Source organism: Elephas maximus, chromosome 9 (genome assembly GCF_024166365.1).
Source record: "Elephas maximus indicus isolate mEleMax1 chromosome 9, mEleMax1 primary haplotype, whole genome shotgun sequence".
Lineage (NCBI taxonomy): Eukaryota > Metazoa > Chordata > Mammalia > Proboscidea > Elephantidae > Elephas > Elephas maximus.
The window spans coordinates 8379435-8396144 of NC_064827.1; the positions used below are offsets into that span (position 1 = coordinate 8379435).

The following is a 16710-nucleotide window of genomic DNA, read 5'->3' on the forward strand; positions in this document are numbered from 1 at the left end:
CAGACCTCCCGGAAAGCACCCTCCAGGCCCACTTTTTACCTTTACAGGTACCCCAATTGCATGGAGCCCCCACCTTAACAGCAATGGCTGCATTATGATGCTAGAAACATCGCGGCCAGTGCACATGGGGCTGAAGTTAAACTGAGAAATCCTGGCTGGCTGGGTCATGTGAAGTCTCCCAGTTTAGAGAGACGGAGTGCCTGCTTTCACACAGAAAGAAACAAAGGTATTTTTTCCCAAGAAAGTATCAAAATGAGCCAGTTTTTGTGGGTACACAAGCACACACCTACATATAAAACCCTGTTGCTGTTGAGTGGCCTGACTCATGACGACCCCATGTGGTACAGAGTACAACTGCTCCACAGGGTTTTCTTGGCTGAAAGCAGATCCCCGGGACTTTCTTCTGCAGCAGTGCTGGGTGGGTTCAACCAGCCAACCTTTCGGTTAGTATCTGAATGCAAGCTGTTAGCATCGTTACCACCTTGGGCACACCACAGAAAATTTACAAAATAGTAACGGAGATCAAATTCTTAAACCCACATTAATGCCTGTTTCATATCTTCTAGAGGCCAGCCCCTATTCAGGAAGCAACCCACGGCCTTGAGGAAGATTACCCAGTCGCCATGGAGGTGACTCTGACTCACGTCAGCCCTGTGAGTGTCCGAGCAAAACTGTGCTCCACTGGGTTTTCAACGGCTGATTTTTCAGAAGCAGATGGCCAGGCCTTTCTTCCCACGCACCGCTGAGTGGACTCAAACCTCCAACCTCTCGGTTAGCAGCTGAGTACATTAACCTTTTTCCCCACCCAGCGAATAGGATTAAGATCGCTAAAGACAAATGCAAATACAAAAAAGACAAGTAAACGTCTTTGACTTCCAAACAGCCTAAATTTTCTGACAACAGCCTAAATCGGGCTTTGTGGAAAAAGAAACAAGTTTAATCAGTTCCAAGGGCTCTTCGCTCCGACACACGTAGGGGTCACCATGAGTCAGAGTCCACTAACAGTAACTGACGAGTTGGTTAGTTAAGCCTAAAACCAAACCCATTGCCGTCCAGTGGATTCCGACTGATGGTGACCCCACAGGACAGAGTAGGACTGCCCCATAGGGTTTCCAAGGAGCAAGTGGTGGATTCGAACTGTCGAACTTTTGGTTAGCAGCCGAGCTGTTAACCATTGCACCACAAAGACATTGTGTGACTCTCAGTACACTGAACTCCCAGGAGCCACGGGCAGCCACAGGTCTCTGGTGGATTTTTTAGCGCTCAGTGCCGCCCAGGGGAAGTTTCTGGGAGACAGGTACTTTTTACAGGTGCAGTGTCCAACGAGGTGGTCTCTCGCCACATGTGGCTACTGAGCGCTTGCAATGCGGCTAGTGCAACGAGGAACGAAATGTTTTAATTTTATTTCACATAAGGAGCTCTGGTGGAGCAGTGGTTAAGTGCTCAGTTGCTAACTGAAAGATCAGCGGCTTGAACCCACCAGCTATTCCACGGGAAAAAGATGGGGGGCAGTCTGCTTCTGTAAAGACTGCAGGCCTAGAAACTCTGGGGGGCAGTTCTACCCTATCTTGTAGGGTCGCTATGAGTTAGAATCAACTCAACGGCACCTAACAGCAGTGACCGTGACCTTGGTCTGTACTCTTACTAATCCCAAAACAAAGCAAATCAGATGCCGTTAAGTCGATTGTGACTCAAAGCAACCCTACAGGTCAGAGTAGAACTCTCCCATAGGATTTCCAAGGCTGTAAATCTTTTCAGAAACAGACTGCCACATCTTTCTCCCACGGAGCAGCTCACGGGCTCAAACTGCTGACCCTTCAGTTCGCAGCCACCAGAGCTCCTTTCTTACTAATCAGTCCAGCGCAATTTCAGTTTCGCGATCCAAAGGCACTTACTATTTGCAAACAGAAGTCCTAAGCTCTAACAAGATGTAGATCCAGTTTACCAGCAAATTAAGAAAGTGGGCATGCTGTTAACTACCAAGAATACTGGGCAATTGGGTTTGAGTTGGAACAGAAGAATACCAAAGGAAGGTGACAGTGCAGTGGTGTGATGGTGAATTTCATGTGCCATCCTGGCTAGGCTATGGTTCCCAGTGGTTTGGCCAAACACTAGTCTAGTTGCTGTCATACAGTACTTACATGTGACTAGATCAGTTGACCCTAAGCAGAGCAGACTATCTTCCATAGTTCAATATGATGTGATATGATGTGATGTAATCATCTTCCATAATGCAATCTAAAGTAACATAACCATCAACAGGCTGGGTCCTAAACCTAATCACTTATGGGTCATAAAAAGACCAGGACGGACAGACAGACAGACACACATACGCATGGGAAGACAGTTGCTATGGGAGGATTATCTACCAGCCAAGGAACCAAGAAATACCCAGGGCTATCGACAAGGACTCTAGTGTTGCTATGAGTTGGGGTCAACTGGAGGGCAAGGGGTTTATCAACAAGGAAGGAATTGACACCACCAAGACCCTGCTGATTTGGACTTGGCCTCCAGAACCGTGAGAAAATAAATTTCTGTTCTTTCAATACGCTGACTTTGTGGTATATGTCACAGCAGCACTAGGTAGCTAAGATGGATGGAAAGTACAATTGGCATTTATTTGGCAAGGTATCAAAGAGGAGGTGGCAACCGAGTAGGGCCTTGAAGGATGAGAGAACATCAAAAGAAAAAGACGGGGTAGGGGAAGTTCATTCCAGAGTGGACATCAGTCCTCCAATATTTCATCCAGAGGGCTGTGATGCTAAAGATGGAAAAATGTCCTGCGGCCCACCCCAGGAAATGGAACAGCGGCCATTGAGGGGCAGCTACAGGGAAAGAGGAGGAGGAGCTAACTGTCAGGGCTGACTCCACTCTGGAGGAGGGACCAGGAAGACAAGCAGGAGGTATGCTTCTTTTTAGGGAGGGGCACTCTCTTGGCATGGGTGCTGCCAAAAAAAAAAAAAAAACCATTCCCGTCGAGTCAACTCTGACTCATAGCGACCCTACAGGACTGAGTGGTACTGCCCCACAGGGTTTCCAAGGAGCGGCTGGTGGATTCGAACTGCCGACCTTTTGGTTAGCAGCCAACCTCTTAACCACTGTGCCACAGGAATATAACTTAAGCAGGAATGGGAGCTGCTCCACCAGCTCCCTGCCAGCTCGGGATTCCATGCATCCGGAGGCCCTGCCAAGCGGGTTTTGCACACCACCACCAGGGAAGAGAGGAATTCTGTGAGTTCCGCTGCAGTACTTCTTACGCGCCGGTCCCTGCCAAAGTCCCTGTCAAGGCCCTGTGGGCTGCTTTTGCTCAACTTGCTTAACTACACGCACATAGGACACGGCACTTCACACTCTGGCCTGTGCGATGCCCTTGAATATCTTGTTATTATCAAAAGAGTTTAATAGACTTATATTAGGCAGGATTGCTGCTGGTGAAAAAGAAGAACACTAGACGGTAAACATTTTTAACGCTTAGGCCACGGGGTGTTCTGTGTTAATTGCACGGCCTGGTTAACAGCAAGCTACTAGTTCATGCCAAATATGGGCATATCGTTTTCAAATGATTAGATTATAAAGGATATATTACACTAAAGCGGGGCTGAAAACAGGCGCATCTTCTTAAATGAGTTACAATCTTCCCCCCAGGCACCTTAGGGTTAAAATTACAAACATCAATTTTCCAGTATCATTTTGTAAAGCAAACTAGTTTCCTACCATTTTTGCCGTGTATGTTATATATATATATTTTTTATTTTATATTGCTGTTGCGTACCATTGAGTTGATTCCGACTCATAGCGACCCTACAGGATAGAGTGGAACCACCCCACAGGGTTTCCAAGCCTGTAATCTTTATGAAAGCAGGCTTCCAGGTCTTTCTCCCACAGAGCTGCTAGGTGGGTTTGAACCGCTGACCTCTTGGTTAGCAACAGAGCCCCTAACCACTGTACCACCAGAGCTCCTGGCTTACGTTATAGATAAGAGGAAATCTTCCAGATACAGCAAAGATGGAAACGTGACCCTAACACTACGGGCAAATTAGTAACTTTCCACTTTCCTCTTAGAAAGTTATACTTTATTCTCACAGACATTCGCTGAGTCTTATTATGTGCACGGTACCGTGCTAATCATTAGAGAGGTAAACTGAATGAGAAAGAGAAAAAAAATGAGCTACCTTAAACTTGAAAATATCCTAAGATTCGTAATATGACTTTTCTTAAGAGCATTTTCCAGTGGTAATAAAAAAGGATAAATTCAGCTACACTCCTGCCCAATAAACAGGATGATTTTCTTTGTCGTCTCTGGAGATAGGAGATCTATAAAGACTGACTTTAAAATGCTGGCCTAGATCACTGACTCGTCTCCCATAACAAGACTCTTAGTGCTTAAATTTGCTGCTTAAACAAAAAAAGAAAGGGAACAGAATTTTCCTGAGCTCGGAAATGAATATTAAACAAACAAAAAATTCTTTACATTATAGAAGGGATCTTAATGATAAAACTCCCACCTCAAAAGAGCGAAACAAAGGAAATCTATACAACTGCACTCTGAGGCCACGGACATTATTTGACTGGATATGACGGTCACACAACTGCACACAAGATACATGCTGAACACAAGTGTTCCATCATAAATATGAAGGACGCTGTTGTCAGCCTCTCTCCAGAACACTGCAGGCTTCTGTCATTTTGGAATTCAAGTCACGTCCCTCTCATCATACACCATCCTGAGAAAATCACATCTCGAGTGGTGCCAAGACTGGTCTTCCTTTGCTATTCAGTCTCCAAAGACTTCCCAGTGCCTTTTTCTACCCACCTACCCACTGACAGCCTGGGCCCTAAAACGCCCGTCTTACACAGCCTGGGAATTGTATTCCCTTTTGATAAAATGAACAACTCACAGTAACAGCCTCTATTTTGTTTGGTTTTCACCCAATTCCATTTGCTGTTCCCCGAACGGCTCTCTGGACCCTGTCTGGAGCACGTGGCCAGGGCAGTTCTGCCAGTATAGGTACCCAGGCTCCTCCCGGTAGTGGAAAGTAGAGCTGACCCTTCACATGAAAGCGCTCTGCTGGCCTCAACGTTCACACCAGCGCCTTCTGGGAGCGCTTGGACATGGCTGTGCTCCCCTCCCCACATTCTGAGATTTCAGCCCTGAGTCAAAGTCCGAAATCATCATTTCCCAAAGGGAAAGCGTTACAGGACCACCCTTCCGAGCGTCAGGGACTCGAGTCCCAGGCTCCAGCTTGCGCTGGTAATGGACAGATCAGATCAGGCTGGAAGCAGGCATACAAATGCATGGGCACTCATGGATTCTGTTATTTCTAGCTGGCACAGTGAGTCCCACAGTGGCACAAGTGGCACTAACCGAGAGGCTGGAGGTTCAAGTCTACCCAGAGATACCTCGGAAAAAAGGCCTTCCAAAAACCCATCCATTGAAAACCCTAAGGAGCACAGCTCTACTCTGCAACACGTGGGGTTGCCATGAGTCAGAATTGACTTGATGGCAAGTAGTTTGGGTTTTTATGGGTGGTGCAAATGGTGAAGCGCTCAACTACTAATTGAAAGGTTGGAGGTTCGAACCCACCCAGAGGCGTCTTGGAAGACAGGCCTGGCGATCCATTTCTGAAAGGTCGCAGCCTTGAAAACCCTACGGGGCAGTTCCATAGGAATCGCCACGAGTCGGAATCGACTTGACAGCAACTGGTTTGGTTTGTGTGTGCACGGTCCCTGCGTGGCCACTTAACCTCCCTGGGCCTCAACGTCTCTGTCTGGAAAACCAACTGAGGACAAGGTCACCTTCCAACTCTAATGTTCTATGGATCTACAAAATCATGCAGCTAGGGTTCACTGCTGTCCCCCAAACTATCCGCAGACCTTGGAAAAGTAAAGGCCCCAGTCAAAGACCACGAAATGAGAGGGCATTATTCAAGAAATCTCTAAGGCCCCTTCCACATTTTGGCTCTAAGCTTGAGAGAGCAAAGCATGACCAGGCAATTGGTCATAAAACATCAGTGGGTCTCACGGCTCTAATAAAGCTGCGCTTCCAATAGCAGATTGTGCTCTAGCAGAAGAAATAAAATAAAATAAAATGAAATAAAATAATTCTCTGTTACATTTTTTCTAGCATTGCCCTGAAACGTAGAACGACTCCACCACCACAGCAGAATGACTTCATTTTCTAAAACTCCCCCTTTATCAGCCGCTCGCCCCCCTATGGATGCCAACGCCGTCTGCTTTCTCTGCGCCCACAAAACACATCTTTGAGAAAGAGCAGCTGGGAAAGTTGCACTTACCCTTAGCCACTGCTTCTCCGTGAGGGCGTCACTGTAGTCCACGTCCCGGCGCTGGCGAGACCCCCTGCCAAATATCTTCTCTTCCTCTTCTTCACAAGTCAGCCTCTCCACCTCGGCGTCATCTTTAATGATCCAGGAGGGCAGCTCGTCTTCCTCCATCAAGCGAGGTTTGCGCTTCGGGTTCCGCGCGTCCTCCCGGCGCCGGTCCATGTCCATACGCTGGGGACAGTAACAAAGGTGTCACCAGAGGGAAAAGGGAGGCTCTCTCTAGGGTAGCCCTACCGGCACATAAAACTCACAAGTTACCCCAAAGGGCTGCAGGGTCCCTTTCATATCCTCCATCAACCAATCAACCAGTTGCCATCTAGTGGATTCTGACCCATGGTGACCCCATGGGTGTCAGAGTACAACGGTGCCCCACAGTGTTTCCAAAGGCTGATTTTTCAGAAGCAGATTGCCAGGCCTTCCTTGCGAGTGACTTCTGGGTGGGTTTGAACCAACCTTTCAGTTAGTAGTTGAGTGCCACCCAGGGACAACGTAGTCTCCATGGAGCCCCCCCATCCTGCTTGACTTGTTCTAGGTCATCCCTAAAGCTCAGTGGCCGGGAGGAAGATTTTGCAAGGCAAAATCCCTTCCTCTGTGCCTGTCTTTTGAAATTTATTTATTCATTTAAAAATATTCTTTTTAAGGATTCCTTTTTCTTCATGTTCACGTTGCACAAAGCTACTCCTTAAGAATAACCCATAAAAACCACTGCTGTCGAGTTGGTTCCGACTCATAGTGACCCTATAGGACAGAGTAGAACTGCCCCACAGAGTTTCCAAGGAATGCTTGGTGGATTTCAACTGCCGACCTTTTGGTTAGCAGCTGTGCACTTAAGCCCTGCGCCACCATGGCCAACTGACTCACAAAACCATTTATGTGCCCACACGTCCAACTGTGCGCGGCTATTCTGCAGAGCCAGGTAGGTCACTGATTTTTGTTGTCTTGATTGTTTCATTAAAAGAGTGAGTCTATTGATTAAAATAAAAATCAGGACAACAGCACTGCGAAGCTCCTAGATCAGGGGAAGGTTGATGACAAGGACCTCCCCCCAGAGCCGGTAGAGAGCGAAAGCCTTCCCCTGGAGCTGGCGCCCTGAATTCCGATTTCTAGCCTCCTAAAATGCGAAAGAATGTTAGAGCCATCCACTTGTGGTATTTCTGTTACAGCAGCACTAGAGAACTAAGACACAGAGACAGAGAGGCCTCACAGGTAATCCTATCTCGACTGGTTAACGCATACGTGAAATGGCTTCCTCCCATGCCCTTCATATTAGGGATATCAGTAAAACGCTTCTTTTCCCAATTTCTGCTCTCTTTCTAAAATCCATTTCACTTATAAATAAGCTAAGGACCACACACTTGGCCTTGATCTATAACTACAAAATCCGATAGCTGAAAATGAGTAAATAAAACCTCCACCGAATCTCTACATACATGAAATAGATCACTAGTTGGATCTACCATCTCTTCAATCTAACAGAAAAAACCAAAATGAAACCTTTTGCCGTTGAGTTGATTCCGATTCCAACCCTATAGGACCGAGTAGAACTACCCTCATAGGGTTTCCAAGAAGCAGCTGGTGGATTTGAACCGCTGCCCTTTTGGTTAGCAGCCATAGCTCTTAACCACTACGCCACGAGGGTTCTATCCAACAGACTGTTATCTGAGAAATCATTACTTTTTCCCTCTTTCTTCGCTTCTACCGTATTGAAACAGGGATTGGATAGAATATTTTCCTAAAGGCTAAAATTGATACCAAAAGGTAGATGGAATATCTACTACACAACCCCAAACTTGACCTCTAAAGCTTAGTAAGAAAGTCCACAGTCCCTTAAACAGCTCAAACATTTTTGGAAACCGTGCTCTTCCCCAGATGAGGAAGGCTAGGGGTGAGGCGGTGTCCCATTGGCAGATAAATGTGGCGTCCAGCTCTGTCATGTGCTATAGTTAGCTCTGCGGGATGGATGTCCCTAATCCTGCCTTCTAATGCTCTGGTATCAGGAACAGGAGGCACTGAACCTTTGTAACCAGCCCCGAGAAAACCAAAAACCAAACCTGTTGCCACTGAGTGGATGCCAACTCATAGCAACCCTGCAGGGCAGAGTAGAAATGCCCCAGAGGGCTTCCAAGGCTGTAAATCTTTACGGAAGCAGGCTGCCACATCTTTCTCCCATGGAACAGCTGGTGGGTTTCAACTGCTGACCTTTCAGTTAGCAGCCAAAGGCTTTAGCCACTGTGCCACCTGGGCTCCTCAGCACCAAGAGACCTTGTTTCTAGCAAGTCTAAAGAGGGGCTTCATGAGAGAACCTTCTAATACTTACTAGATAGCTAACAGGAAAAAAGAAATGCTTTAATGCACGCTGCACTGAGAGGCGCAATCCTGCTACTTCCATTTTTGGTCACATGGCAAGCATCCCGTATGCTCGGGCCTGCAACATAACTTACATTTGGGTTTTCTTTGTTATGCTGACGAGGCAGTATTAGTGTAGAAATGTTTTGGGTCAATTTCTTTTAAGATATAAAAGGAACAGATTGAGAAGTAAGAACCAAGCAAGCAGAGATGGGGGAAGAGAGATGCCACACCACATGAAGAAACAAGAACCTTCCCCCAGAGCCCACAGAGAGGCAGAAAGCCTTCCCTTAGAGCCAGTGCCCTGCATTCGGACTTCTAGCTTTCTAAACTGTTTGAGAATGTAAGTTTCTGTTCGTTAAAGCCACCCATTTGTCTTATTTCTATTATAGTGCACTAGAGAGCTAAGATAATTACCAAACCAAACCAGTCGCTGTCAAGTCGATTCTGACTCATGGCAACGCATGTGTGTCAGAGTAGAACTGTCCTCCAGAAGGTTTTCAATGGCTAAATTTTCCAAAGTGGGTTGCCAGGCCTTTCTTCCAAGGCACCTCTGGGTGGACTCAAACCTCTAACCTTTCAGTTAACAGCTGAGCGAGTCAACTGCTTACACCACCCACTTACTCCCCATTTTAATAAGATAAGCTTAAAATGCTAATGCCTGCTTCTCTCTCCAGAAATTTGTACCTGCAGACTACCAGTACAAAATCCTAAACTGACGTTCAAGAAAAAAAGTCAGGTTTATTAGTTACTACATGACTATGTTTGCTCTGAGGCCTGATTATAAACGTCATACTAACAAAAAAAATGATTTTTAAAAGTACCTCATAACCTCGTAAAGAATATGGCATTATTTAAAAGTTTAATGTTTGTATGTTGGTGTTATGGATTGAATTACGTCCCCACAAAAAATGTGTTATCAACTTGGTTAGGCCACGATTCCCAGTATTGTGCGGTTGTCCTCCATTTTGTGATTGTAATTTTACGTTGAGAGGATTAGATGGGATTGTAACATCACCCTTACTCAGGTCACCTCCCTGATCCAAGGTAAAGGGAGTTTCCCTGGGGTGTGGCCTGTACCACCTTTTATCTCTCAAGAGATAAAAGGAGACGGAAGCAGAGAGTTGGGGACCTCATGCCACCAAGAAAGCAGCAACAGGAACAGAGTGTGTCCCTTGTACCCGGGGTCCTTGTGCCTGAGAAGCTCCTTGAACAGGGGGAAGAAGATTGAGGACAAGGACCTTCCTCCAGAGCCCACAGAGAGAGAAAGCCTTCCCCTGGAGCCAACGCCCTGAATTTGGACTTGTAACCTACTAGACTGTGAGAAAATAAATTTTTCTTTGTTAAAGCCAGCTACTTGTGGGATTTCTGTTATGGTAGCACTAGATGACTAAGACAGTTGGCAAAATGTTTGAGACGTGCACCTTCAGCTGAGTTGAAGATAGTTTCAGGTAAATTCACAGTAGTCAGTATGGAAGACAGCTTTTTCTGAAGTCACATGTTTAGGAGGGGAAAGCAAGAAGACATTTTTAAAAGAAAGGTTTTATTTTAAAGAGACTATTGACTTGATGTGTGTTGTTTAACTGCAGTGTCTACAATATCATATAAAATAATTATATTTTATATTATTTGTATATATATACACAGTATCTATAATATAAAACCAAATACCAAGTTTGCATTAATTTTATATAAGACCTAATTATTTTTTAATAATCATGGATAAAGAGTAGAAATATTCGAAATCCAAAGATGTAGTCAGCTTACATTCCACTCTTGTTTCTCACTAAACTTTTTATCAGTGTAGCTGGCACGGACTCCCATTTTCTCCCTGTCTTCTGGTGGAGGTGCTAACGAAGAGTGAATTGGCCAAAGGCAGCCAGCAGATTAGAGGGAGGAGATTTAAAAATACAAAAGCAAACTAAACCGAGAGGAAAACCCCTAAAAATGAAACAAAAACAAACCAGAAGTCAGCCTTTAGTAAATAAGCAGAAAATTCACCAAGTCAAGATGCCTACAAAAAGGCATTTCCTAGCCAGCCTCACCTGTCAGGAGCCTGTTCTTCTTCACCTGGAATATTCATCCCCAAGGGAAAAGAAGACTGTGCTTTGGGAAGGCATGCAATTTTTTCTGACACTTTCAATTCTTACAAATACCCAGCCCAACAGTAGGAAGGGAGAAGTATTCCCTTCCCCTCACTTAGGGGTTGCTGATGAAATGCTTCAGCTCTGGGACTAATCTAAGGTGCGCGCAGGCAGGCAGCTTATCCCCTCCGGGGTCTGGAGAGGGTCTGAGGTGATGGCGATGCAGAGTTATTGCCCATCAGTGATCAGGAGCCTGGGAAGCTGAGGGCCCCTTGCCTTGGCGTTTCCCGGTAATGCACATTTTAACAAGTATTCCTCAAGGAGAGAGTGTCTGTTTCCTAGGTGTATTCCTAACTTCCCTAAAAAAGAAAATAATCCATAAATGTAGTGACCAACGAGCACGAATTACAAAATTTAGGTTTAGGAACAAACACCCTCTGTTGACCACGCCTTCTTCTTCTTTCTCCCGCCTTTCTCTTCAAAATGGCTTTACTGGGTACGGTGGTTCATTTAGCCAAAACTGCCACCGTCCAGATGATTCTAATTCATGGTGACCCCATGTGTGACAAAGTAGAACTGTGCTCCATGGGGTTTTCTAGGCTGTGATTCCTACAGAAGCAGGTCATCAGGTCTTTCTTCTGCGGTATCATTGGGTGAGTTTGAACCACCAACCTTTCGGCTAGCAGTCGAGCACTTAACCGTTTGCATCACCCAGGGACCTACTGGATGAGTTCATTTAGGGGGAAAAAGTGCACGTGGTTGGTTAGGAGTTACCCCTATGGCTACCTATAAACTTCCAGAGAAGACTTCAGTGCCTTTGGTCTGGAATCACTATGTGTGGACACTGTGTTCCCTTGGCAAAATTGTAAAAACACTGGGAGCCCCCACCCAGCTGGAGCTCCATTCTCAAAAGCCTGTCTATGCTAAATGCCGGAGACTGCAAACCTGTGGGTCATATGTGGCCCCCGGTAGTGTTTTGTTTGGCCTGCAGTGTTACCTAATCATCAAAAAACTGAATTTAGTTGCAAACATTTAGAAATCCAGAGACTGCATATGAAAACCTCGATTTCCAACTTCTCTTGAAAAATTGGAATTTCTGGCAACACAGGTCTGGCAGCCTCTCTCGCAGCTCTGTCTTCCTTGGACGAAGCGTCTCCACCCCACCACTGTCCACCCACATGTGTCCACTGCCTCACCATGCAGGCCTCAAGGTTGGAACCACAGCGATTCAATCCTCAAACACCTACTCTGTCCGACTTGCTGGCGGTCTTGTTAGTTGCCGTCAAGTCGATTCTGGCTCATGGCGACCTCTTGTGTGTGGAGTAGAACTGCTCCATAGGTTTTTTTTTAGCTGTAATCTTAACAGAAGCAGATTGCCAGACCTCTTCTTCCATGGCACTGCTGGGTGGATTCGAACTGACAACTTTTAGGTTAGTGGTTGGGCTTGAACCATTTGCACCACCCAGGGACCTTGGTTGAGATCTAAGGATCAAGTGCATTCAAATTTAGGACCCCTTATTTTGGGGTTGGGGTCCTGGTGGCACAGTGCTTAAAGTGCTTGGCTGCTAAGCGAAAAGTCAGTGACTTGAACCCACCAGCTGTTCCAGGGTAGAAAGACGTGGCAACCTGCTTCTGTAAAGATGACAGCCTTGGAAACCCTATGGGGTAGTTCTACTCTGTCCTACAGCGTCGCTATGAGTCGGAATCGACTTGACAGCAATGGATTTGGTTTTAGGGTCATTTTGGGGTTCTGCAGCATTCGACCACCAGATTTACGGTTGACACTTATTCACTCACTCCACAATCAGGCAAGACGTTATGAAGATCAAAATGATTGGCGGTACTGGAGGGAGGCTCTCAACTTTACACATCCTGATCCTGATCCACCCCAACGTCTCCACAAAGCCTGGAATTTGCAAATACCACCAATCATCCAATGAATGTTTATTAAGCAACTGCTATGTGCCAGGACCCGCCCTGAGCTCTCGGGACACAGCGGTGAACAAGGCAGCCACGGCGAACGCCTAGGAAATGCAGTCAGCGTTGCTCCGGAGAGCCGCTGTCCAGCCTCCCTCTCGGGCTAAGGAGCCTGCTCCAGGGACACACCGGCTCTGTGGCAGGTGGCGCACCTACGTCAAATCCAGCAACACTGCAGGTGGCTACGTATCACGGAGCATCAAGGTGGAAGCCATGGCTCTTTCACACCTACTCCGTACCTGTGAAATCCAACCAGTTCTGATCTTGAAATGACGGCTACAACTTTATACAAAAGGAGCCTTGGTGGCACAATGGTTCAGTGCTTGGCTGCTAACCAAAAGGTTGGCAGTTCAAACCCACCGGCCGCTCCGAGGGAGAATCATCCCGCGAAGATGAGCCTAGAAAACCCTACCCGACAGCTCTACTCTGTCATATGCGGTCACCCTGAATTGAGTTGACTCCATGGCACCCTACAGCAGCAACACCTTTATAAAAACCCCAAGGGTTTCTAGGTGCTTAAGCAGGCTCTCTTCGACAATCAGAAGAGCGCAATTGTGTTGACATTGTTGTTGTCACCTCCCCCCCATTAAAAACAAAAACAAAAACAAAAGACCCCAAGCCTATGGCTATAATCTTTACAGCAAGCAGATTTTTGTCTATAATCTTTATGGAAGCAGATGACTAGGCCTTTCTTCCGTGGCACCATTGGGTGGGTTGGAACCGCCAACCTTTCAGGTAATAGTTGAGCGTGTACCCTTTGTGCCACTCTGGAATCTTCCCCCATACCCCCCCCCCCAAAAAAAAAGTTGCTGTCAAGTTGACTCTGACTCCTGGTGACCCCATGTATGTCAGAGTATCATCGGGCTCCATAAGGTCTTCAGTGACTGATTCTTAGGAAGTAGACTGTCAGGCCTTTCTTCCAAGGTGCCTCTGGGTGGACTCGAACATTCAACCTTTTGGTTAGTAGCTGAGTACACTAACCATTTGCACCACCCAGGGACTCCCCACCTCCCGGATTGGGAGCCTCTCTGTTGTGATGCAGCACGGAGACGACTAGGGCAGAGTCATGAACTCAAATGCCTACAGGAGCCAGGCAGCCTTCCCGAGTGACGCCGGCCTGGGATTAGCAATGGCCTGGGAGTGGTGGACTGTACCCTGTCTGGAGGACACAGCTGCAGCTCAGCTCCACCAATCATTTCCACACAGATTTGAGGGCCTGGTACTGCCTGATCTCATTTTTCAAGAGGACCCAGAAGTTAGGATTCTTTTTATGTTGGCAACAAATTCAAAATAAAAAAAAAAAGAAATACCACATGGGCCAAACAAAATATATCTACAGGCTAAATCCAGCCCATCTGCAGCCTCTGAGCTGGAAAAAGGGCAGAGGCTTCAGAACGAAGTCCCGCCAGGGCAGGCCAGCCGCAAACATGTTGCGTTAACAGAAGGGGGGTGGTGGGGAGAGGCGCATTACCATGAAAAGGTCGAACTCTTCTTCCCGTCGAGCAATCATCTGGTTCAGAGTCTCATCATCCGGAACTTCGTCTTCTTCCTGGGGTCAAGGACAGAACAATTTCACAGATGTTAGAAAAGAGGCTCGATAATTGGGCCAAATACCAACAAGTAAGGTGAATCTGTTCCCCAGGTCACAGGTGTCACATTGCTCAAGCCAGAAACAGCAGAGAAGGACCCTGGGTCTAACGCTCACGTTCATTATCACGTGAGCAGTTCAGACCATCTTCCAGGGCTCATCAGTTCCTGGAGGAGGAGACACGGCACACTGCCAGCAGCCCTGCTTCTCCTGGGTGTATCTCAGTTCCTTTCCTTTTGAAACAAGTTACTTAATAACTCCATGCTTCAATGACCTCATCTGCAAAGTCGCCACGCCATCTACTTCACAGTGAAGATGGAAGATTTAAGTGAGGCGGCGCAGTGGTGAAGCGTTCAGCTGCTAACCGAAAGGTCAGCAGTTCAAACCCACCAGCTGTTCCTTGGGAGAAAGATGTGGCAGTCTGTTTCCGTAAAGATTTACAGCCTTGGAAACCCCACGGGGCTAGTCTACTCTGTCCTGTAGGGTCACTACGAGTCAGAATCGACTTGACAGCAATGGGTTTTACAGGAAAAAGTACCTAACATTAATATCTGTTGATTCCATTAACTTACCCAAATGTAAACGCTCATTTTCAAAGGCTTATGAAAAACCTGAGAAACCCTGTGACTGGGCGCAGAGCAAGATTGTAAGAATCATATATATATGTGGCAAACGTACAGTCTGTGCCAGGTGCTGTCTAGTGGACTCCGACCCACGGAGACCGTGTCTGTCAGGGTAGAACTGTGTCCCAGAGGATTTTCAGTGGCTGATTTTTTGGAAGTAGATCACCAGGCTTTTCTTCTGAGTTGCCTCTGGGTGGACTCAAGCCTCTAACGTTTTGGTTAGCAGTGAGTACCTTAACTGTTTATACCATCAGGGACTCCACATGGCCCTTAGGGTATTTTAACGACTGTCTTTCTGGGGGCTTTATGCTAATGGTTAGAGCTGTGGATGAGACAACCTAAAAAGAATCAATAACAAAAGTCCCACAAAACTATATTAAAATAATTTAAATGAAGTAGAGAAAGCAATTACGTATGGACTAAAAATCTAAATTTTATATTGTGTTGGACAGAGGTATATTTTTGTGCTAATTTCTCAAAAGCCAATGATTTTCAAGTTTTCCTTCATACTTTTTGGAAATGTTATGCTATGACTTCCACACTTTAAAAAAAAAAAAAAAACAACACTTGAAAAGCTGAGCACAGACTACGGGACAGAGCTTCCAGAATTTTGTTTATCACATGCTGAGTGATCTTGTTGAAAATCGAATGTGGAATTTCAGTGTATCCGCAGAGGGAAGAAAGAGGGAAAATACAGAAATTCATCCATCCAAGTCCCCAAATTCTAAGTTCAAAATAAGTTAACTTGTTTTAGGAAGAGTGTGACTGAACTAGAAGCTTCAGTGAGATGAGTGCTGGTCCCCGAGATTCTGTCTTGCACCCCATAGGAACTTAATAAGTGTTAGAAATGAACGCAATCGAAGAAAGTCCAGGAACATATGATACAAGGTAATAAATCCTTTCGAAAAAACCTTCTATTCTGGTTCACTTCCGGAATGATCAAAGTCAGTTCTTCTAAATACCAAACTGCATTTGACAAAGACACAGCCCAGCTAGGAATGGCCTCAGACTCCACAGTACCAAGTATCTGGTTAATCGATTCTCTGGTGAATACAAGTCCTGCTTTGCCCGCCCTGTTCCTAGAGCCACGTCTGATGCCCTCTCATCCTCTCTACAATGGCAGGCTTGGGCTTCCCTGTGCCCAAGATGGAAGGGTTTCCTTGCAAGCTGCTGTGAAGCCTGCCTGCAGCAGCCTGATCCACGTGCAGAACCAAATGGCTGGGAGGTGCTCAGTAAATCCTCCTGAGTTCTTTGTGCCCTAGCATTTCATGATACTCAGCTGCAGTGAGGGATGGCTGCCTATTAAAAAAAAAAAAAAAAAACTCCTGTTGAGTAAACTCGGACTCATGGCAACCCCATGCACGTCAGAGTACAGCTGTGTTCCATAGGGTTTTCAAAGGCTGATTTTTCAGAAGCAGATTGCCAGGCCTTTCTTCCAAGGCACCTCTGGGTGGACTTGAACCTCCAACCTTTTGGTTAGCAGTCCAGTGTGCTAACCTTTTGCACCACCCAGCTACAGATGTGTTTAAGTGCTATGGTCCCTGAGCAACAACAGCCAAAAGAGCGATGGAGGAGCCTAGAAAATGGAAGAAAGAAAAGGCAAAGAGGGAAGGGACCCCTTCCAGCTTTGTCTGATTTTGTCCTTGCAAGTGGCCTCTCTGCAGTTCTCCTTCTGCCCCACAGGAGGCAGCATATGCAAGGGAAGCCCCCCCGGCCACGAGTTGAGGTGGTTTTGTTGTTGCTAGCTGCCG

General features: G+C 46.3%; 1 protein-coding gene across 7 annotated transcripts in view; it reads right to left on the reverse strand.

Moving 5' to 3' along the window:
* SMARCA2 (SWI/SNF related, matrix associated, actin dependent regulator of chromatin, subfamily a, member 2) overlaps window positions 1-16710 on the reverse strand; it is a 216254-nt gene that overhangs the window by 62701 nt on the left and 136843 nt on the right. For all 7 annotated transcript variants that reach the window (XM_049896949.1, XM_049896950.1, XM_049896943.1 and 4 more), the window contains exons 26-27: window positions 14220-14297; window positions 6294-6512 (exon numbers count right to left, since the gene is read on the reverse strand). In XM_049896949.1, the coding sequence (XP_049752906.1) occupies window positions 6294-6512; window positions 14220-14297 (297 nt within the window). The remainder of the gene's footprint in view (window positions 1-6293; window positions 6513-14219; window positions 14298-16710) is intronic.